The 23499-nt window shown below is 46.9% G+C and overlaps 1 protein-coding gene across 1 annotated transcript in view; it reads right to left on the reverse strand.

The window, feature by feature from the left end:
• Positions 1–23499, reverse strand: part of CLIP2 (CAP-GLY domain containing linker protein 2) — a 61779-nt gene that overhangs the window by 13004 nt on the left and 25276 nt on the right. Inside the window, exons 3-7 of the mRNA XM_009885181.1 lie at positions 14541–14665; positions 9793–10006; positions 8367–8564; positions 7090–7193; positions 4391–4451 (exon numbers count right to left, since the gene is read on the reverse strand). Of these exons, the coding sequence (XP_009883483.1) occupies positions 4391–4451; positions 7090–7193; positions 8367–8564; positions 9793–10006; positions 14541–14665 (702 nt within the window). The remainder of the gene's footprint in view (positions 1–4390; positions 4452–7089; positions 7194–8366; positions 8565–9792; positions 10007–14540; positions 14666–23499) is intronic.

A 23499-nucleotide genomic window follows, 5' to 3' on the forward strand; every position in this document is an offset into this window, starting at 1 on the left:
CAAGGAAAGGCAGTTCACAACAGGAGGAGAATAAAGATCCAAACAAGCAGGAAAAATCCAACCAAACAGAAAATGGTCACTACGGGATTTTACATGGTACTCGTAGTGGCTATTCACAAGAAAATGGCATCTGGGATGGGAAAACATCCCTCCGCATTAGAAAGCTGCTTCAGTGTTTTCCTGCATCAAGACCATACTGAAGACACTTCCTAAAAAGCCAAGCCCCCGCTGCTGCAGACCACCAGTACAAGAACCTTGCACCACACAAGAGAATGCAAAGACCTTGCAGTGATTCTCCGCATCCCTCCTCGAGACGTATCACACAGTAGACCGAAAAGAGTTGGACGTTGCCATCCTCTTTTTTTCCTCCGGAGACAGCTTGAACCCTGCACTAGGAGGGGGGGAAAAAAGCAGGTCATACTGTACACAGCGTGTTGCTAAACCCAAAAATACACTGCGCTGAAAGCAAATCAAAGAAATTTAGACACCAAACTGTTACATAAATCAGTGCTTTAGGTTTGAATAGGACTGCTATGAATTTCAAATCGATTTTTGCACACCAAGACTCTACCAGCCTTGTACACAAAACAACTATTTTTTTGCTTTGTTGGTGTTGTGTTTTTTTTTTTTTTTTTTAAACAGACAAGTAAACTAAGCACAAGAAGTTTATGTAACCTGCCAAATCCAGGAGCGTCGACTCAGGGCATTGCTTTGGTGCCCTTCACTTTTAAAGCAGAAGTACCACATAGCTGCACTGGGTGGCAAACCTCACTGCAAAACGACCACTGCAATATCATGTAAAATTTCCCATAAATAAAAGAGAAGAGGAGACATGGGAAAATGCATGCAAACTCTGACCTCCACATTTTTTTAGCTTACAAAACCAACATTTCCCTTTGAATTAAACCAGACCTAACAAAACACAAACAAACCTTATCAGAACCTTTTTTTTATTAATTTATTTTTTATTTTTATTTTTAACACCCCCATTTTCTGCCCTTCATTTGCCATACAATTATTTACTTCCCCCTCTTTCTATTGGAACCAGTTCTAGGGATTTTCTGCCCTTTCCTACAATAACGCAAGTTTTGGTTAGTTGTGTACAAACAACGGAAACTGCAGTTTGTACAAATCCATGTTTTCTCTTATGGCTTGAAAGGTATTATTAAGTATGTATTCATAGATTGTCAAGATCTCAACTGCCAGATATATCCAGACTACTCTATATTTTATGTGGTCTATATTTGACCCCTGAAGGAGGCAAAAAAAGATGTGGTCTCAAAACGCCAAACGTTATCAAAACCTCCAAATAATACCACCGAAGTGCAAAAGTTGGCTGAATGCATCCTAATAAGAAAAATAAAGAGATTTCAATTTGTACTGAGTGGCTTCTTCCGCTCTCGGCAAAGCTCAAGGATGTACATCTCAAGATGGAGCTCCAGCCTTGATTTAACTTACTATAGTTACAGCAAGATAATTATTCCATTGATACTAATGAATTTTCCTCAATTTACACTAGCTCAAAATCCTCAAGTGAAACTTCAGCCACACAAACTTTTGAAATTACCTTAACTGGTGGCAGCATGTCAGATATTGGCTACCTGAAGATGCTGACCTATTACCAAACTAATCTCTGAATGTCCCAAAGAAACTCTCTCAAGACTCCTGAGGTTGGCACTCAAGTTCCCAGCCAAGCTTGCTCAGTATCTACCAATCCTGTGATTTTCCAACTCTGGAAAAACACATGAAAATAGAAGAGAAAGATAATCAGGGAAGAAAGTTAGATTTACTGTTTTACAGTCCTTAAAAATAGCTTCACTGAAGATTTGCATCAAATCCTGTGTTGTTTCTTATTTTATGCAGCTTGTTTTGCCTAGCCAGTATGACTCCGAGCCTCAAATCCAAAGTTTTCCTGCACTTTGAGGAAGTTCAGATCCGAATTTTAGACTATTTTAGACTGAATTTAGACTCTTTTTAGAATTTTAGACTGAATTTAGACTCTTGCTATTAGCCCTAAATTACCCTTCACAAATTACAAACTGACTTTCCACCTGTGTTCAAGCTATGAGGGAGGCTCCAGGAGATGAGCATGAGATAGAAACCTCTTCAAGGAACTATTTCCTCTAACAACAGTCTTCCACCATAAAAAGCCTTTCTGAAAAGGTTTTGTTTTCCTGTGACTGCTTTTCACCTTCCAAAGCACTATAGCATCAGCATTGCCAACCAGGGTGAAAAATGGGCTGAATACACAACTACGTTTCAAGGTGGAATCCACAGCTCCTCCTTCTCTATCAGAGGTCCAAAAACTGGATCCATACCTCCAGGCTTCACACACATTGATTTCTTCGACCCAAGAGCTCCTAGGGATGTTGCCTGCCACGCTCAACACCTGAGAGTCCCAGCTTTGTTCAAAACCCACATGTTATTATGAAAAATACCACGGGATTTAGGCTAGCCTTCAGCAGAAACCTTAGATCCAGGGACCATGGAGGAGATAATCGTTTCTTACCATCACGCCTGTTACTGGCTGCTAAGCGCAAGATAAACATCCTCCTCCGAGTTACTCAGAAGAGGGCCACTGGCATAGGAGGACTACAAGAGCAGAGGAGGGAAGACAACTGTCACTGGGTTTTGCTGTTGGTATTTGGGTGGTCAGTTGAGCTCTAGCCAGGGATGTGAAAGGCTGTGCCAGCAGCCGCTGGTTGACTTCATTGTGATTTTACATGAAGAATATCAGAGACAATAATTTCCGAGGAAACGTAACGCAACACGAAGGAGCACTTACCCCCTGATTTCCAATGAGAGATTTTTTCCTTTAAGTGAGTTACTTGCTTCTGGAAATCCTACCTGTCTCCACCACACAGCAGGAAGGTGAGAATTAACTCCAGCGGGTCAATCATTCAGTCTGAGCATCCAAATTAGACAGGACAGAATACAAAAACTGACCCCAGCAAAGCCCTCTGACAGTCTCTGTGCTGTCACTGGTGCTGGACCCACAGGGGAACATCCCAGTTCTCCGGATTGCAGGAAACCAAGCTGCTCCATGACTCTTTCCTAAGAAGTTATTTGTTCTTCTGTACAGACAAACATGGAAGTGGGGACCAGTCCCTGGGAGCCTGCAAGAAGCTTGGCCACATCCCCATTGCAAAGCAACTCCTCCTCAGCCCAAATGAAAGTCAGATCTATCCTCTGTTTGGGACCTGCACTCATAGGAGCACTTATGTCACAGCAACTTATCATCTTGCTAAAACATCACGGCTTTTCTTTTTTTAAATATATCTAAATATACCTGCTAGATAACCCTGGTCCCATTGCCATTATTCCACTCCAAAGGGAGCGATGGATCAACCACCTGTCTCTCTAAAGCACTGGGGAAACCTGTCATCTAAGCTCCGGAACCAACAGAAACCTGACTTTGCACCCACACACCAGGCAGAAACCACCCTTGCTGTCTTTTAGCAAAGGTCTGCTACCAGCGTGTTCCTGATTTATACCCTGTCAAACACATTACTCTGCTTCAGCTTCTGGATAAAGAGGAGAGCTTTATGCCAAGAGCGTCAAAGCCATAGCACCACACTCCATCGCCTAGTTTTCCCATTTTCCTGGGCTTTTATCGATATGACCGACAGTGACGCACAGGAGCAGGTCCCTTGACATTTCTGGCTGGCACTAACCTCACACTCTAGCTAAAGCCAAGGGAAAGTCCCAATTTCGACACGTAGAGCAGAGCCTTACTTTCACAGAAGTATTTTCTTTTCCTTCCATGCCCCTCCCTCCCCCCCGAGAAGCCTCCCACTCAAGTACCAGCCCTCAACACCACTTCCAGTTTGCACAATATTCACTGCAACAGCATCACTCTGAGCGACCGTCCTTCCAAATGAAAGGGTATCCTCGTGTCAAACCCCACGCTTGTGAGCGGATGACTGAAGATGAGGATACCACAGGTCAAATAACACACAGCATTTCGGCTGGAATAGAACAGCATCTGACTGGGAGATTGTGCGTGTGCCAAGAAGCTGCTAATAACAGGACACTGCAGGGACAGCGACTGAGCAGTCAAATCATTTCTACAGTGGAAAAACATATGTTGAAATGCATTCAGATACAGTCAGGTTTTAACATGGCTTGGCAACTTACGGCGACATTTAAAGCCAGGCTGGCTGCACGTGATTAATTCTAGGCAGCTCCAAGCACGATTAGTCATTGGGCAGCATACCAAAGAACAATCTTCACAGTTTATACCACCGTGTTCGCAGCAGGTCCAAAGCCATCAATATAGCTAAAAGTATTGTTTAGAGTTGAGTAAAAGGTGGCAGAAATTACTCAAGTGAGGCCCCACATGCAATTTCAGTTTTTGACCCCACATTTTGGTAACACTGTTAGGAATTACCTCCAGATCCCCCTTCGTGATGGATTCTTCCTCCACAAGGAACTGCAAGTCCTCCACTTTCCTGGGGAGGGGAAAAGGCACAAATCAGTAACACCCAGATGAGCATCCCATTCCGAAGCAGCCATTGCACATGGGCCTCCCCTGCACAACCAAAGTCTGAGAGCAAACGGATACAGACAACCTTTGTAGACCAGGTTGCTCCAAACCCCGTCCAACCTGGCCTTGAACACCTCCAGGGATGGGGCAGCCACAGCTTCTCGGGGCAACCTGCCCCAGGGGCTCACCGCCCTCAGGATAAAGAATTTCTTCCTGATATCTCATCCAAATCTCCCCTCTTTCAGTGTAAAACTGTTATCCCTCATCCTATCACTACACTCCCTGATAAAAAGTCCCTCCCCAAATTGTCTTGCTCCACAGGGAGCAAGACAGTTAATAAACACACCTTCCACATCACAAATGTTTGCCTTCTCACAAGGTACACGCTCACAGACACACTGCTTTTGCTGCACCACCTCTCAGCAAGCACAACGGCTGTTCACTGACACTGGGATCCCAAAAACATGAAAGCCACAAACAGGTTTCACTGGTTTTCTTACTCCGTTATCCTGCAGCTGAGCACTGGGCAATTCCTCTGCCAAATGCACAGGGGCCATACAAAATATTCCACGGGAATCAGAGCCTCTGCCTTCTTGGCAGAGGGTGGGCAATGCTGAATGTTTCCACAATGTGGAAACGGTGAGCCACCCCAGCAGAAAAGCCCTCACCAGAGCCTGTATAGGCCAGTCATGCATAAATGCACCTAAAACCACACGCTCAAATGCAGACACGCCTAGGACTCTTTTGCAAAGTCTGAAAAGTCCAGCAACGATAAAAAAAAAAACCCAAAACCCAACAATTCAATCTTCTGCTAAACTCAGTCCTCTTTGTTCTCTTTACTGATTTTAAAAAAGGGCAATAATGAGGATGTCGAGCTGGTAGCCAGATGTAAGGACTCCAATTCTATTACAGACAAAAATAGCTGTGAGTGTACATATCTAACTTCATAAACAAGCTTCCTTGTCTAAACCTCCTCTAATTAGAGGAGGTATCTGTTGATATTTAGGAAAGAACTCAGCTGCCTTGGGTTAAAGGGCCTTCTGGAGCTGGGAGAGTGAGCTGCCTACCAGGGGAATGGGGAGCCTTGTGCACGAAAGAACAGTTCGTCCTCAGGAGGGGCATCACTCGATTGAAATCAACACTGATTTCAGTTACTTAATACACAGAAATGTCTTCCTATTCCCACTGAAGAGTTTAATTATATATATGGAGCAGCTGGACTGCAAGAATGACAAGCAGATCTTCACTCTTATCCAGAGAGGAAATGTGTGCATCTTCATATATACACGGATGGGGCCTCTGGGATGCGGGGAGATGACAAATCACACTACAGGGAGGCTGTACGCCAGTTTGATTTCCCTCCCTCAGAAGGAATGCCCTTAAGATCAGCACATCCCAAATAGAGGGGAAAGAAGCGGTCTTTAAACAAAGCCAGGTTGTACATCTGGGACGGCCCAACCTGCACAGTTCTGTTTATTACCCAGTACTGTTATTTTATACTGTACCCTCAGCCAAGGACACCTGAAGGCATGGCTTTGTCACCATCCACACCCTTGCCATGAGTTGGTCCCACCTTTACTGACTAATTCCATTTTACACAGTGACATGGCTGAGTTTGGTCAGGGGATCAAATCTCAGAGTAACTGATATTAGCGGAGCCCTTCGTTCCTTCAGGCAAACGACGCTGCTTCTCCCTGCTTTGTGTCGGGAACCCAACAACAGGGAAGATGGCTGAAAGTCCTCAATAACCTCACTGCCCAGCAGAAGACCAAGACTATTTGGCCTTCTACTGGCAGAGGCAGATCAACTGCTGGCCACTATTGTATTGTCAGCGCAACATTTCCCATGGGCAAATGCTCTTGGACAGGCAAGCAGCCTCTCAAATATTTATGAGGGTCATCACAGAAGTGCCAGCACTCAAGGGTCCTAATCAGCAACGAAAGCTGATGGTGTTTTGGGTTTTTTTTGTTGCTGTTGTTGTTTTTCTTCTAAAGTGCTACACATATTTGGCAGGAAAGTGTGTCAAATCATGAAACTCCTTTTGGCAACAAACCAGAGCTGCCCCTATCCCCAGTGAGAGCTGCCCTAGCTGGACGTTTGTCTTCTGCCTCCCAATTGCACCGCAACAGCAGGGGAGGTTCAGCTGAGCATATTCAAAAAAAACCTGAGACTGCTCATGTCACTGCAACCCCACCAAATGGTATACCCTCGAGTCTCCTCTAAGAGCCGTAAGACATAGGAACGTACAAGACTAATTGGAAATACTTCACTGCTCAGTTGTGATCAGCAGCAGTTTGTCAGTAAACGGGGGCAGTCACAGTACTGGATGCCCAACCCTAGACAAGAGTCACATCAGACATGCAGCTGCAGCAAAACTGCCCTAAACTTCCCCTTACCTGAAGCAGCACACCCCCTCCCCACACGCAGGCAGACCACAGTGGCCAGGAGAGTGAAACACGGCATATTTGAAGTACTGGAAGACATCCAAAGATGACTTTCCCAGTCACTTTCTTCGGCTTAGATCCAACGAATGACATTCTCAGGTCAGAGCCTCATCTCCCCCATAACTTCACCTCCTCCACACCCATCCACTCCTGCTTTACCTCTTCTCCTCTTCCAGCTGGTTTAACAGCTCAATCTTCTCCTTCTGCATCCCATCCACCAGGGCTCGTGCTCGCTGGAGGTTTCCTTCTGCCTCCGTGACATACTGTAGTAAAAACAGAGCCCGAGCCACAGAAGTTAGCAATGACTGACGCACAGAGTTGTTTAAAAAAGGATCAGAACAAGGGAACAGAAGGTTTTGATGATCTGTTTCAGAGAACGCTATGGTAAGAAGGTAGATTTTCCAAAGAGCCCAGTATGTAGGTATCAAAAAGAAAAAAAAAACAACTGCTCAATCTCCAGCAGCTGTAAATTTGATCCATGCTTCAGTGCCTCTCTGACTTGAACCCTTTGAAGAATCCAGCTCTGATTAAGAGTTAAGAACTTGAAGCCTGAACAGTTTTGAAAATCTGGTCTGAGGTTACCAAGTGCAGTTCAGCACTGGTCATGAAGGACGAGAGACATTTCAGACTTGTGTTAATTCACTTCTTACTGCTAATTACTGGAGAATACCATACACGAGGAAGATGTCAGCTTGCAGTTCATTTGGCAATTTTTCCTGCATTTCCAACGGGCAGGTGTGGCCCATCACACAGATATACAGTGCCACCCCAATCCCTAGTAGGTGACTGGGGTTTCGAAACACGAGCAAGGAATTTAGGGCAACAGCAGTCATTGAAGAGCCACATATTAACGAACAACACAAACACAACTCCTCTCTAAGCATTCAAATGCATAAAACATCATTTGTACAAGTGCTTGTGCAAAAAAAGCTAATATAATCAGCCTGCTTTCCTTACAGATCTCTTGACCTTATTAATGTGATAAAAACATCCTCTCTGGCCAGAAAGCAGTGATATATGAACAGCGCTGATGTTCTCAGCAGTGTCCAATAGCATCAAAAAAACCCACCACTGCAATGCAGTCACAGCCAAGGCCAGATTGGGTGGCTAAGGGGAACAAGTTTGCCCTCCACTTGCATTTCAGCATTCAAATGTATTGATCCACCCGACACAAACTATCTACTGTCCTTTTTCTGGCACAGCCCTTTTTCTGCTCCTGGCTGGGGGTAGAGAAAGCACACGTTCCACTGGCAGGAGTAGAGAAAGAGACCCAGGTTAAAGCCACCACGCAGGAAGCTGTCTCCACATGAAAGACAGATATTCAGAGCGCAGGTTTCACATCAGGAAGCTATAGACAGGTAACGTTATCATGATCTGAAACTTTCAGAGGATGCCAGATATTTGCGTGCTAGCAATAAAGCCACATCACCTCCTACCTGCTCATGCTGGGCCTTCATGATGGCAATCTCTTTCTCCACCTCACAGATGTGGCTGGTGGCTTTGGCAACCTCAGCCCGCTCCAGGTCACGCTCTGCTAGTAGCTGTTCGATGTGCTGCTGCTTCTCCTTCAGTGCCTCCTGGAGAGCTGTGGTGCCAGAGATTTTACGGGCATATCGAGAAGAGGTCTCTGTCAGCTGGAAAAAGAATTAAAAAGAGACAGGGGTAAAGCTATGTTCTTCCCTGACTAGAGTAGCTTGAAGTACCCTGTTAAATCCAGAATACAGCTCACCTACTGATTACAGAACCATAGAATAGTTTGAGTTGGAAGGGACCTTGAAGATCATCTCGTTCCAACCCCCCTGCCATGGGCAGGGACACCTCCCACCAGCCCAGGTTGCTAAAATTCCCATCCAACCCAGCCTTGAACACCTCCAGGCATGGGGCATCCAAAACTTCTCTGGGCAGCCTGTTCCAGTGTCTCACCACCCTTAGAGTAAAAAATTTCTTCTTAATATCTAATCTAAATCTACCCTCATCATTTATTAGGCTGTACAGAGCTGCTGTTCTGGCTCTGGACCCTACGGGTGGGGTTAACAAGTCTGCAAAACATCTGGACACAGCTGGCAAACTCAAGAGCTCTGTTGTGGTGCAATGAAAGGACCATTTCCCAAAGGACAGGACGTGGGGTGGGAATTGGGTCAGGAAAGACTATCATGTATTGTATCACCTGCCTTCTTGAATGTATTTTATTGATGACCTGCACTGGTGCAGTCCCAAACAGTGAGCTCAGCTGGGAGGACTGGTCTCAGCTGGGGACTGGTATGGGTTAGTTGGATTCACTCCCAGTGATCAATACTGCACTCTCGTCCCCAGCCAAGACGACTGCAGGTGCTATGCAGCACACACTACGGCAGAGTCAGAGCTTTGAATAATATTGCTGCCTGCTCGGGTGTCCGCCTGCTTGAACACCTTCCAAAGCACGTGGCATGTGATCCAGGACAGTGTCACCCCTCCACAGTAAGACGCAGTCATTGCAGCAGCTTTCACATGGCTGTTCAACACAGCAGCACGCTGCTACACAACCCCGCGGGACAAGAAACAATGGCATTTTTCTGCAGAGATCCTGTATAAAACCTGCTCTTGACATGGGAGCTGAGATTTGTCCCGATGCAAACAGAGTTCAGGCTTTTTAATGGTCACAGTTGCTCAGTGTTTGTTACGACTCTTGTGTCCACAAAGGGACTCCAGTTTGTAAGGTGGGTAACAGTATCCCACACGCCACTCCCCTCATCTCATTGACGGTGAAGGAGCAGCTGCCCCAGTGCAGCTGCTGAAACAAAACCCCAACCCTCCCACTTAGTAGAGCCGGGTCACGGCAAAAGTGGACTGTGGCTGCACAGTCTGTTAGAAAAAGCCACTTACCAGCCCGCTGCGGCTGGGCCTGCCCCCAACAGACGATGCAACCGAGCTGACGGAGCTGATGGAGGAGCTGCTGGGGCTGTGGGTTAAGGCAGACACTCCCATGGCCATCCGTTTGCTCTTCTTTGCCTTGGCAGGGCTGGTTGACGGGAATCCGATCCGGATCACCTTGTGGATGGGAGCAAAGAGGCCAAACTTGGGAGGGCACTGAAAATACCTGTAATAGAGGAGATGCACCGAGTCAGAAGCGGTAGAGCATCCATCTCGCCCAAGCCTCGCAGAATGGCCTTGCTAAGCAATATGCAACCCCCATCCTCAGCTCATCTCTTGGCGCTTTGCTGTGACATCGTTTCCTGCATGCGAGCGGTTGGATTACTCTCCTCTCCTGCCACTTATAAGTAGTGGCAATCTCCGTGGTTTCACTTGTGGTGCTTAAGCAGGGAAACCCAAGATAATTGCCATGCACTAGTTGCCGCGCACTTTGATGAGGTGCCAGGAAAGACCCATCTGGCAGCATGGATAGCACAAAGATCCCAGTACATAAACAGGGGGAGAGCGCACGCACTCCTTCCTTACCGTGACAAACCCACCTTCCCAAAACCTGCCTGAGTTCCCTACCCTGCTTTGCAAGAAAGTCACAAAGCAAAGCGTGTTGAGTAAAAAGCTCTGAATCACACAGCTCTGTATAAACGTTCCTCCCAAAACAGAAGGGGAAAAAGGCAGCTCCTAACTTTGAAGCTAAAAATACCATTACAGCAAACTCCAGCATGTGCCACCTCCTCTGGGTGGCAGAGAAAGAAACCGGTTCCCATGCAAACAAACTTAGGAAGAAGCAAGCATAAAAAAGGGAGGATCAGATAATTACGGTGCAAGCTCTTTCCGCAATTGCAGTGAGTCTGATGGTTATGTCTCTCTGGAGCCCTCTTTCAGAATACAAATGAGCCAAAACGCACAGAGTCAGACCTTGGAAACCCCTTCAGAGCTTGGGCCGACCAGCTCAAGCCAGGGTTTATCTGCTGCTGGCCAGATGCACTGTGGCAAGTAAAACCGGATCATCTCCAGGCATTGCATCGCCTTGTTTCAAGGGAGTAGTCAACATAGAAAACTGTCTCCGTTAGGAGTTCTTTCTCACAGGCTTCATAGTAAGGCTAGGACTAAATACAGGACCCTATAATAGTCTGTCTTATGTTAACATAAAAAGCAGGTCCTAATGAATAACTGACACAAACCCAGCTTTGCTAGCACGAGTCCTCTCCCACCAGATGTGAGCAGCTGCTTCCCCAATTCCCTTTTATTTTTAAGTGCTGGCAGCCACACGGCGGTGTCACAGGCACATCTCTGTGTGCTTGGGAGGCCGGAGAACAGCCCGATCTCCAGCCAGATGAGAAAGTGATTTGTTTCCGAACATCTGCTCAAGCTTAATTTTTTCTACAACAATCTTAAAATAACAAACCAAAACTCTCTACCATCCAAAAATCATTTAGCCCCCTTTGCTTGCTGTTACAACAGGCTCTTGGGTTCGGAAAACCAGCCATACCGCAGGCTGACTTTGCTACGGAACAGAGACCCAAGGAAGAAAATCAGCCTGACCTCCTGCAGACCAGCCAAAACCCCACTCAGTGTCATGTTCTCCAACTGAAGTAGGCAAAGCCCCTTCTACGTGTCTAAGCACAGACTGGTACTTGTGGCAGTACAACAATGCCAAAGTCCCTCAAAAGCCCCCTGACAGCTCTTAGGTAGTCCAAACTTGCATCACACTGTATTTGCTCATTTTCTTTCATTCCAGACTGGAAGTAGTCGCAATTAACTTTTATAGTTCAGAAGCAGGAATTGGGTCCAGAACATTTGGCAGCAAAGAAAAAAGAAAATCTGCTTGAAATCCAGGAGCTGCTCTCACTGAGTGCTAAGGAGCTCTATACCCACGTCACAGAAAAGAAACAGGGGAGGAAAAGTGGCATTGTGACAGCAATGCAAACCGCAGGTGGGAAACAGCACAGGAAATTTTGAAATAGATTAAAAAAAAAAATTAATCTTCAGTGTCCAAGGCCTGTAGCTGACATGTTTCAGACTATGCGAAAGCAAAGGCAGTTCAGTGGGCAAAGACTCCCGTAGGAACAGAGGCAGAGAAGGAATCACAGTAAATAAGCAAGTAAAGGTTAATATATCAGAGATGAGTAAGTGGAACTTGCTTGGCTTTGTGGCTAAGAAACCAAAAAAAAACCCACACCAACATCTCTCTAGTTTCCTATGCAGACAGGAAAGCAGATGCAGCAAACCCCAGGGCGTCTCAGCAGCACCCATCTGACGTACGGAGAGGGGCTCACCACCGTGAAATTCTTCTCCTCTCCAGCACTGCTACTGAACCACAGCCTGCAGGCAGCCTCCACCAGAGACCCACAAGCTGCTCAGGAAATCCTGGCCCTTCATCCTTCCCTTGATGCATGTGAAGACCTGGATGCCCCTCCTGAACCTGCAGGAAAATCAGTGACCCTCCTCAAATTTCAGGTGATTTCCCATTGACTCAACTGGAGAACCCACAGCAGCAAAGATGGTGACAGAGTCCTTTGCTCACTCATTTGCCCACGTTTGCTCCCCTACTTCCACCAGCCTCCACTGCCTCAAGTTGCTTCTTTGGATGGGACTCCTGCTGTACCAGACAGCTACTGCAGCAGCGAGCGCTGGTCTCAGGCAGCCAGGCGAAGGATGCTCACTAGATGGCAACCACCACCAAAGCATGGAGACTCCAAAGTCCCCGGCGGTCTCTGGCCAGGCTGATAACAAGGCCAAGTGCAGGGTCCTACACGTGGGTCGGGGCAATCCCAAGCACAAATCCAGGCTGGGCAGAGAATGGGTGGAGAGCAGCCCTGAGCAGAAGGACTTGGGGGTGTTGCTTGGTGAGAAGCTCAACGTGAGCCAGCAATGTGCACTCACGGCCCAGAAAGCCAACTGTATCCTGGGCTGTGTCCCCAGCAGCACGGCCAGGAGCGCGAGGGAGGGGATTCTGCCCCTCTACTCTGCTCTGGTGAGACCCCACCTGGAGTACTGCATCCAGCTCTGGGGCCCCCAACACGAGGAGGACACAGACCTGTTGGATCAAGTCCAGAGGAGGCCACAAAGATGATCAGAGGGCTGGAGCATCTCTCCTATGAGGACAGGCTGAGAGAGTTAGGGTTGTTCAGCCTGGAGAAGAGAAGGCTCCGGGGAGACCTTAGAGTGGCCTTCCAGTACCTAAAGGAGTTTATAGGAAAGCTGGAGAGGGACTCTGTATCAGGGAGTGTAGCGGTAAGATGAGGGGTAACAGTTTAAACTGGAAGAAGGGAGATTTAGATTACATATCAGGAAGAAATTCTTTATCCTGAGGGCGGTGAGCCCCTGGGGCAGGTTGCCCCGAGAAGCTGTGGCTGCCCCATCCCTGGAGGGGTTCCAAGACCAGGTTGGACGGGGCTTGGAGCAACCTGGGCTGGTGGGAGGTGTCCCTGCCTATGTCAGGGGTTTGGAACTAGGTGATCTTTAAGGTCCCTTCCAACTCTAACCATTCTGTGATTCTGGCCGGACAAGCTCAAGGCAGCATCAGGAACCTCATGCCGCAGAAAGCAGGGACTTGGATTCACTCCATGACTTATTCTCTACCATCCTGGTTCTTTTCTTCTAAGGAAAGGCTGGAACTCAGCCATCTGCTGCCAATCATTTTCTACTTTCTCGTCCTGACATTGAACAAGGCAGTGTTTCTCTTCTTTTAAATGAAAACACATGGCTGCTGGACAAAACGAGGCTGATCCAACACAAGAAATGTTTATTACAGAACCTGAGATCTAACAAGGGAGGAACTCAGCTCCTTGGTTTCAAAGCTAAATTTCACCTCTAATGCAAGATTCCCTTAAAAAGCTCCAAGAAATCAACAGGATTTCCTACTAAAGGAACTTGTGAAAGACATGGAATCAGTTCCGCCTGTATTTGAAGTAGGGTTAAAGTGCTGCTGTACAATTCAGATTTGAATATCCCCAAGCTCAGGATCTCAGGCTGGGGTTCATTCCCTTCACTAACTTCCACATAAACAGAAACAGCTTCCCAACAAGCCTGCGAGATGTCCTGCCTAGTTTTATAGATACTGACTTTTGAAAAGCTTTTTTTGAAAAGGAAACAGTGGAGGTGGCTATGGAGTCAGAGGTGGTGAGATCAATGAGCAGATAGCTGTCACACTGCAGAATTAATACAAGGACAGACAACGACCACCAACCGTTCTTTCAGATCTCTGGAAACGTGCCCCCAGAAAGAACAGAACCAGCAACACTAAGCTTGTGTTCAACTAAGAGAGTTGAATCTTTATCTTCTATAATTCTGAGAGGGTGAAATATAGCGCAAGAAGCAAGTCTATGAAGGGAATATGTGGTAGAAAGCTGAGCTGATACAATAACAGAATCAATTTCTAGCAAAAACAAAATCCCACTATAAGTTACCTTCTCTCCCTACTCTCTCCTGTTTCCTGAAGCCACTTAGGTTACTTCTTGACAGACCTTATCTGATCCTGCTTTAAAATGCTCCAGTGATGAGGTTTCTATTGATCTTCCTGCAAAGACAGCCCAAAGCTTAAATGACTCAGAACTGGATTCTTCCTCCCAACCCACAAGGTCCAACCAAACGCAGCTGCACAGATCCCTGAGTCCTCCTCCCCGGCCCCTTTGGCCCCTGGCCACCCTAGGAGGTGCGCAGGACCCTACGTGCCACTGGCTGTGTTTGAGAGCACACAGTACCTTGTACCAGCCACTGCCCCGTCGTTCTTCCCCAGGGGTTCATCCAGCTCCACACCACACCACTCTCCTTTGGCAAAATCCGTCTCTCCCACGTAGCGCACAACTCCCGTCTTTGTCCCACCAACCTGTTGAAGATAAGATGCCAAGGGTTAGAGACAGCAGCAGTGGCACTGCCACAAGGGGACTGAAGCTGGGACAGCTATGGAGAGAGGAGAGGGGGAAAAAAAAAAAAAAAAAAAAAAAGACATCAGTATTTTCTTTTTCAGAACTAATGAAACCAGAATAGATAGTTTTCATATCAAGTTCTCCTAGCACTAAAGCTGTCTCTCCAATAACTACAAGCAAGTTGACAAACTCCCACTTTTGGACCTGCCTGCCTGGAAAATGTCAGAACAAATATCATAGAATGGTTTGGGTTGGAAGGGACCTTGAAGATCATCCAGTCCCACCCCCTGCCCTGGGCAGGGCCACCTCCCACCAGCCCAGGTTGCTCCAAGCCCCGTCCAACCTGGCCTTGAACACCAGGATAAAGAATTTCTTCCTAATATCTAATCTAAATCTCCCCTCTTTCAGTCTGAAGCCATTCCCCCTCATCCTATCCCTACATGCCCTTGTAACAAGTCCCTTCCCGTCTTTCCTGTAGCCCCTTTAGGTACTGGAAGGCCGCAATAAGGTCTCCCCGGAACCTTCTCTTCTCCAGGCTGAACAATCCAACTGTCTCAGCCTGTCCTCACAGCAGAGGTGCTCCAGCCCTCGGATCATCTTCGTGCCCTCCTCTGGCCCTGCTCCAGCAAGTCCATGTCTTTCCTACATTGGAGGCTCCAGAGCTGGAGGCAGTACTCCAGGTGGGATCTCACCAGAGCAGAGGGGCAGAATCCCCTCCCTCGCCCTGCTGGCCACACTTCTGATGCAGCCCAGGATACATATGAAAACATATTTCAACTAATTGCACGAAGTTACTTGTGAGGTAATGAAGGAGTTTAAGCCCTCCAAGCGCAGCTCACACCTGCCCTCTGTAAAGAACCAAGATCTGCACTGACGGGGTTTCGGTCCCGTGCTCTTTCAGCCGGCAGTTCTGAGCAACACCGGGACAGGCCATGAAGGGGACAAGCTGAGCCAGGAAGGCACTCATTACTCTTCAGCTTGTCTCCACGCGGGGTTTGCTAGGATGGAGCAAACAGCCTTCCCAGCAAACCTCTCAAAGGAGAAGCGTTTTGTCCAGAAAAAACCCTCCGCTTTTACCTACGCATCCTACATCGATTCCCGGCGGTGGTGTGGTGCACAGGAGAGGGTCTCATCTCTCTGCTAGGCTGCCACCAGCACAGATTTTTTTTCCCTCCATGGAGAAATAAGATTAAATCACACCTTTTGCTCCGTACGTACACCTAAAGCTTTCAGCGTGCTGAGTAGACTCTAGGAGAGCGTAAGTCAGGAATGTTTGAAGCTGTGTTTTGATCACTGCTATGAGAGTACTTTTCACCGAGCAGCAGCTGCCTCTGCGCTAGGGGCTCCTACTTAGATACTTGTGCTGAGAAAAGAAAGATTGAAAAGTAGGAGGGTGGTTTTAAAGGTTCATATTTCAAGTAAATCAGCATATGAATTAAACTTTTTTCAGCCTACCTCTGCTAAAGCCTAGGTGCAAGGAAGAAAGCTTAAAAAAAATAAGTCTTAATTAAATTTGCAGCTTTATCTTGAATGACTCGCGGTTATTAATTTTCTTAATGTTACATTTTCCATAAACAGGTATCAACAGAGTAATATTCTCCCACAGAAAACGGTGATAACTGAACACTGAATTCACCAGCTTTGTGTATTACAGGGTAGGGATGTTACAGATTTACCAATTCTGAGTCCCTAAAAATCCTGAAAATTGCTTATGCAAAGAAGAAAGTTTTCCCAGCCTAAAAATCACTGCACCTGAATGGACTAGAGAACACAGCTCTGAAGCCTGGGTCCTACCTCGAGCCCTGGGAGGCTGTGCGGCAGCACACAGCTCGAGTTAGTCCACTGTAATTTCTCTCGCTTAGGGATTCAGAGTGCTGCTTACAGATAAACCTTTGTTGATGTTGTTCTCTTTGCTATAGGAAGGAGGAAAATATTTGCCAGCAGGAAAAAGTATCACAAGAAAGCTTTCTGGTCCTACACTGTGCCCAGGAACAAAAAGATGATTCAATCTCAGTATTGGGTACTTGGCACATTACAGATTTGAACAGTCATGGTAAAATTTTTTTACCTATCACTCACAGTCAAACGGCAGTCTCCTTTTTGATTTATTTGAGTTTGTGCAGATTTAGTCTCTTAATATTAATGCAGTGATTTAATGCCATTCTAATACATTTCTTTAGCTGCAAACTGAACTCAATATAGGTGTAATTCATCTTAACGTCATTTTTAGGACCTTATCATTGCCGGTAAGCGTCCTCAATTTTATTTTTATTGAATTTTAATTACAGATATTGAGCCACATTTCCTTTAGCAAGCCACCTGATTCTCTGACCCCACAGAGCCTCACGTAAACACCTTAAAAACCTGATGAGCTCCCTCCATCAGCGTGACTCTTACCAGGCTATTCTGGGGCCTCTGCTAGAGGATCGCACTATTCTGTCCACACAAACACCGCTCAGCCACATCCCCACAGATATTACTTATTTTGAGAAAGCTGTTTCCAAGCAGGAGAAAAAATATCCAGCCCTATTGATACGCATAGCTAATTGCATCAGTACCTGAACCGCTCAGTAAGAGAGCGGGTCCCGCTCCTACCTGAAAGCCATACATCAGTGAAGATGCTCAATGAAGATCGGGTCTAACACTCCCCCAAAAGGCAACGTAATTCTCTGCTTCCCAAGCAATGTATTTTCTTTTCTCTTTTCAAACATTAATTATTCTGTCGTCTTTTCTATGAAATACACCCTTACCATACAGCATTCTCTTCTCCCCCAAGGCAGAACGGACACATCTGCTCCCCGACAGCCTGGGCTCCCCGCATCCCGACAGGGCGGGCAGTACCGTCACAAGGCAGTATCAGGCTGTCACACTCACATGCCAGCGCTTGACCCTCTCATTGAGCTTCCCATCTTTTGGCAGGCACACAGAAACTCTTATGGATGTAGAGCCTAGAAAATTCATCCGGCTCAGACATGCAGATTTATTCAGCCCTGATAATCTGCTAATGCTGCTAAAATAAATAATGCGTTTTGGAAGAAGCCAGCTGGCAGGTCGTATCTGTGCATGAAACAGCCTCATCAAAAGAGAAGTGTTTGTTTCTATCAGGCCCTTCAATGAATCAGAGGTATCACCTTGGAAGGAGGACGAAAGGCACTGTGAAAGGCAGGGAGGGTAGCAATTGCACAGCAAAACTCACAGCAGCTCACAGCTGCCCCTCCGGCCCATGCCTAGCTTTGACACCACGCTCCGCAACCCAGGCATGAAGGACAGCCGGGCAGGGACGGCTCCTACTGCACTAACGCGACCGCCGTCATCGCGCCAGAGCATTTCCGCCCTGTGAACATCTCAGCCTGCCATTAGCATCAGTGCCACCCTGAGCCACGAGTTCCTCGATGGAAAACTCGTCTGCATCAGCAACCAGAGCCACAATCACACCTTACACTTGCTGAGCGTCTGGAGCGAAGCAGAGACAGACTGGAGAGGGAACCCGTCCCATTGCTAAAGCACCAGACCACCCAGAGCTAACAGGGCTGCCAGCGAGCTCAGCTGCAGCCCAGCAGTTCAGACACGCCACGGCTTTTAGAGGTGACAAGTTTCCTTCAAAAAGGAATAAAACTCCCAAAGCTTTTCCGAGAAGCCTTTAATAGTTACTTTACCAAAACTATTATCGAGATTATTCATATCCAAGAGAATGGGATTTTACCAAAAGTAAAGTGTTTTGGTTTTAGTTATAGTTGGTTTTGAAAAAAAAAAAAAAAAAATCAAAAAGCACCTAAAAATAGCTCTTTCTTGAAGCTCCACAAAGTATTGATACAGTGACATAGGATCTTTTGTTTTGGATGGTATTTTGACCAGCATTAATGTTCCAAAAGTTTCTCTGCTTCAGGTAAAACCACTTATGATTAACTTTAAACAAACTCATGGTGGTTCACGCTCTCCAGCTGGATTCAAGCAGCCTCAGAGCCACACGCCTCTGCTCCAGACTGCAGTTCTCTGCCTCGGCTCCCATGCCCTTCTCGTGCCTTTGACTAAAGACCGTCTTCCTGACCTGGCCTTTCCTCAACGAAAGATCTCCAATCGTCTCAAGAGACAGTCTTGGGCTTGACCTTCACAACCAAATGAAGCCAGCAATGTTTTACAGGTGTGTCCTAGCTGGTGAGTCAGAGAAGACAACGTGCACTCATAGGATGTCCACACGCCTTCCCCGCTAACTCCAGTATCACTCACATGTTTTACTACGGTTTTCTCATCAAAATGACAAAATTGGATTCAGACCAGTATCCCAGGGCCGAAAAGACAATGATGCTAATCTTTTCAGACACTCTCTTCATCAGAGCTGCTAATAGATCATTGAAACAATTTACCAGAGTAGCACCAGGCCACGTCTCAATCCGACTGCTGCAAGTCACACTCCCTCCAGCCTGCGTTTGCTCTTGTCCCCTTATGTCCTCCCTGCTCACCCCGCAGCAGTTTCTCACTCTCGGCAAGAGCCTCCTACCAGCTGTCCTCAGCCCAGGGCGTGTGGGCAACGCACTGCTTGCAATATGCTCCAATACTGCTCAGGGAGAAAACAAAAATAGAATTTTAAGTGTCGTTCAGGCCAACAGGGACCGTTCCCCAGTGTGTCATGATGGTTCAGGGGCCAGCAGTGGTTGCAGACCCCTGCTTGAGCATATCCCCAGGCAGAAACCACAGAGATGATGCTGTGCTCTGCTTAATGTTCTAATTTACCCATCCAAATGTGTTTTCTCAGCTGCTTTCCAAAGCATTTCCACAAGACAGTGCTGCTGACCAGCGGGTGGAGGTGGGAACAGTAACGGCCCAAGTGCAGCGCACTGCCATGCCGCCTCCGGGGTTCCCGTGTCTCATGCTGGGTCCCAGCGGGGCCGTGAAACTCTCCTACTGCTCGCCTGTGGAAGAGCAAGGAAGGGGACGGCGGGCAAAGGGCAGAAACGGACGCTTTCTTTACTCTGAGGACTTTCGACTACTTTTAACGTGCAGCACATAAGCTTACTCTACACTGTTACTGGATGATACTGACAAGAAATAGGAGCTTACCTTTATTGGGCAAGTGCTGCTTGCTCCAGTTTGAGCTGCAGCCCGTAGCCAGCATGTAAACTGAAGCAGGCATCCTTTCCTTTGGGGAAAAAAGGGTGTCCCCCCCACCCCCACTCATCACCCAGACAAGTAGCGTATTTCTACCTGAGCTGAGAGCGGTAGAAGCTGTGTTTGCCCCACCGCACGTGATTTAGCTCACGTGCTCTTCCAAGCATTAACGTGATTTAGCTCTTCCAAGCATCGACGGCAGCAGATTATCGTATAAGACTTGATTTATAGATTTTTGCAGCAGCATGGATGTTTGGGTCCAGCCGTAACAGATCAGATGAAATAACGATCTGTAAGCACAAGGGGGTAAATGCACACACCTATGGGAAATGCATCCCACGGCTTACTGGGGCTGCATCTTTCTTTTTCTTTCCCCCCATTTTTCCCTTTTTTCTTCTTCCCCCCTCCCCCTGCCCTTTTTTTTTTTTAATGAAAGGTGGCGTTTTCTTTTTGTTTCCCTTGAAAGTGACTCTGAACTCATCTCTTTCTAATTGTAATGATCTTGAAATTCCGGGCTATCTCCCTTTTTATTTATTTATTCGCTATTGCCCTAATCCGCCGCTTTACCTAAAACCAGAGTTCATCCACCCACTGAGAGCCGGGCACAGCGGTCAGCAAGCTGGTGGTAAGGTGGAGATGTGGCTTGGGGTCAGGTTCGTCTGTAAATACAACTTACTTCAGGTGGCATTCAACCATCAGCAGTTTCATCTGACCAGATACGCGCTATGCCATCTATGAAGGCCAGAACTGGCTTTGAGGGCGAGGGGAGAAAGAGACGGGCAGGAATTACAGGACAGTCCTCTCTACATGAAGTCACAGGAATTTTTATAGTTTCTTTTAATTCAACCACTTATCTTTGTGCCTTTCCATCCCCATAGCACCACTCAGCATTGCACAGGGACGAGTCTGGCAGCGCTGCTGACGCAAGACATTTGGGCACATTTATCTTTCAGGCACCAGTGAGAAAATAACATCCTCGGGATGTGGTGTAAGAGGAAAGCCTGGAATTACAGCATCCCCTCCCGAGGCGCTCTCTGATACAAAGTCCGCCCACGTTAATACATTTTGCTCCACCACAAGGCACTTACAACTCCTATTTAATGACAGATATTGCACACAGAAGACAAGGACTGCCCAACACATCAGCCCAAACGAATGGTTAGGAGGGTGGGTGCGTGCGCCAAAAGCCTCAAAGAGTTAATGTGGCAGCAGGGCGGTTGCTTCGGGCTATTTATTCCCTTAGTTTCACTGCAGTGACAGGGAAGCTTGCTCCTGTGAGAACAGCAGGCAGGCTGTGTTTCACACCACACAAGGGCAACAATCTTTATGGCAAGGAAAGAGCCTGGCTAGGAGACCTGGATGTTTTCCTGTCTCTTAAATCCTGCAAACAAGTGGAAGACTGCACTTCCCACTGCCTGTCACAAACCTCCACAGGGATGGAGATCCATCTTTGTTACGCTCCCAGGCAAAGTCTTGGGCTCTGCCGTACTGCTGCGTTCTCCAGTAGAGAAACAGCAAGCGTTGGTCTCCTTACAGACCACTGCAGGCTTTCAGCAGGCAATGAAATAATAAAAATAACTTTCCCTGAAAATCCTACCTTGGTATAACTACTGAAGGGGATCCTTCCTTCTTTACTGCCTGGTTTGCAACAAGGAAATAGGTGTTGTGATTGTTTGTCTGCAAAGCCCGTACAGGAACACTGCCGCCCCTGAGACCCCAGCGAGCCGGGAGAGCTCTGACAGTTAACGAGGAAAAGAAAGAGCAGGAATCCTTCCTTCGTGACACCTCACGTGCCTTCGCAGCGGCGAGGCTTCCGTCTCAGGCACTGAAATAGCTCAAAGAGAGCCGGCAGCAGCAGAGCAAGCGGTCGTCCCTGCCCAAGGAGAAGGGCTTAGACTGCAATTCTCCTCGCCGGGGAGGCTTCTAATGAAAGTGATTTTCCACTCAGGTGGTTAAAGGCTTTCTGCAGCTTCAGGCTGGCAGAGCAAGGTTGGGGTGGGGGCATGCGGGGGGGATGCTAAAGAAAAGGACATGATTAGCTTATTCATGATAATTTTCTGTCATTTGCCAGGAGCCAGAGGTTGCAACACACCGCAGGCAAAAAACACTTTGCAGCGTACAAAGGAGAAAATGATTAAAATCACACGCTCGGGGGGAGCCCAGAGCTTATTCCACCAGCCCAGCCCGCCGCAGCAGTGCTGACCGTCCGTCAGCTGCGTCGGGATCTCCCTGCTAGCGCTGCTTCTGCTGCTCCAGCATCTAGTCTGCTCCTGGCCACCTGCAAATTCTAGCAAAAAACCCACAAACCCAGAATCCGTCCGAAAGGTTTCTGGGGCAACATCCCACAGCAATAGAGTCAACCAGCCCCTGGGACATAACCTGGCCCTTAAATAGTCCTGTTAGTGCCATACTTCAGCGCTGAAGAGTGCAATTCCAGTCAGGAGACAGAAGGATGGCTGAAGGGCAGAAAACCTCTATTAAGAGGAATTTTTTTTTTTTTTAAATTATTTTTTATTTAGACTGATGTAAAGAGAACAGCCGCCACCTTCCTACCCTTCTTCCAGAGCAACCTCATCTAGTTGAAGACGTTCCTGCTCATTGCAGGGGAGGTTGGACTGGATGACCTTTAAAGGTTGCTTTCAATCCAAGCTATTCTATGATTCTTAAGAAAGCAACCACATCTAGGGTGGAACGAGCTCAGGTGCTGAGAAAGCCTCCCCCCCAAAGCATGTAAAATACATTTTCTTAGGCAAAAAAAACAGCAGAGATTCCTCCCAAGCAGAAAATGCTCAATTGCTCCATTGCTCTATTTCCATCCATTCTTTCCCTGGAGAAAGGCAACAAGCCAGCCTCACATTAACAGCAGCACTCCAGCGACTATCATACTTCGGGAAGCTCCATTCTTACTAAAGCAAAGGTTAATTGTTCCACATTCATTTGCCAGACTTCAAGAGATGAGTTCTACAATATTAGGGTGGGTTTTTCATCTCTTTAATGCAATTTTTGCATCCGTGGGAAAAAGTCCGAGTTACAGAGTGCCAAAGGCAAATATTATCTAATTTTTCTAATGGAAAGCTTCTAATGGAAAGCTAAAAGTCACTTTTCACAACTGCTACAGAGTCAGAAAGGGTCTCGGAACAAAGCCATTGAAAAGCAAAAATGTCTTCAAGCTATAATGGACTTTAATGAAGTTAAAGAAAGCCACTAGCAGGAACCGGCCAGAATGCAGAGCAGCCAGGTGTCTGCCTTACAGACCTGGAAGGGACCCCTGCAACCGTGTGCTCCATCCACTGAGCAATTACAGAAAACACGGGTCCTCCCTCCCTTGAAAAGCCTTCGGTGAATCCCATCTGCCTAAAAGCTCTGCTCAAATAAAAACATCATCTTTCAGAAAAGCATGGACTAAGATTAATAAAGACAACTAAAACTGTACCAATCCATAGAGGACAAGAGCAAAGATTTACTCAGGGAATTTGAGGCAACTCAGGTTAACCCAGAATTACTGTTTATGTATTCAAACACCAAACATGATTAGCTGACATCTCCATTACTAAAAAAAAAAAAAAAAGCCATCTGCCAAGCCAAGCATGTGTTATTGAACCATAACAGCGAATTATTTCTTCTTCTTGTCATTAGCTTTTCTTTTCCTGGATCTCTACTACTGCATGCAAACTATTTCTGATGTTTC

The sequence above is a fragment of the Charadrius vociferus genome, unplaced genomic scaffold (genome assembly GCF_000708025.1).
Source record: "Charadrius vociferus isolate BGI_N301 unplaced genomic scaffold, ASM70802v2 scaffold54, whole genome shotgun sequence".
Taxonomy (NCBI): domain Eukaryota; kingdom Metazoa; phylum Chordata; class Aves; order Charadriiformes; family Charadriidae; genus Charadrius; species Charadrius vociferus.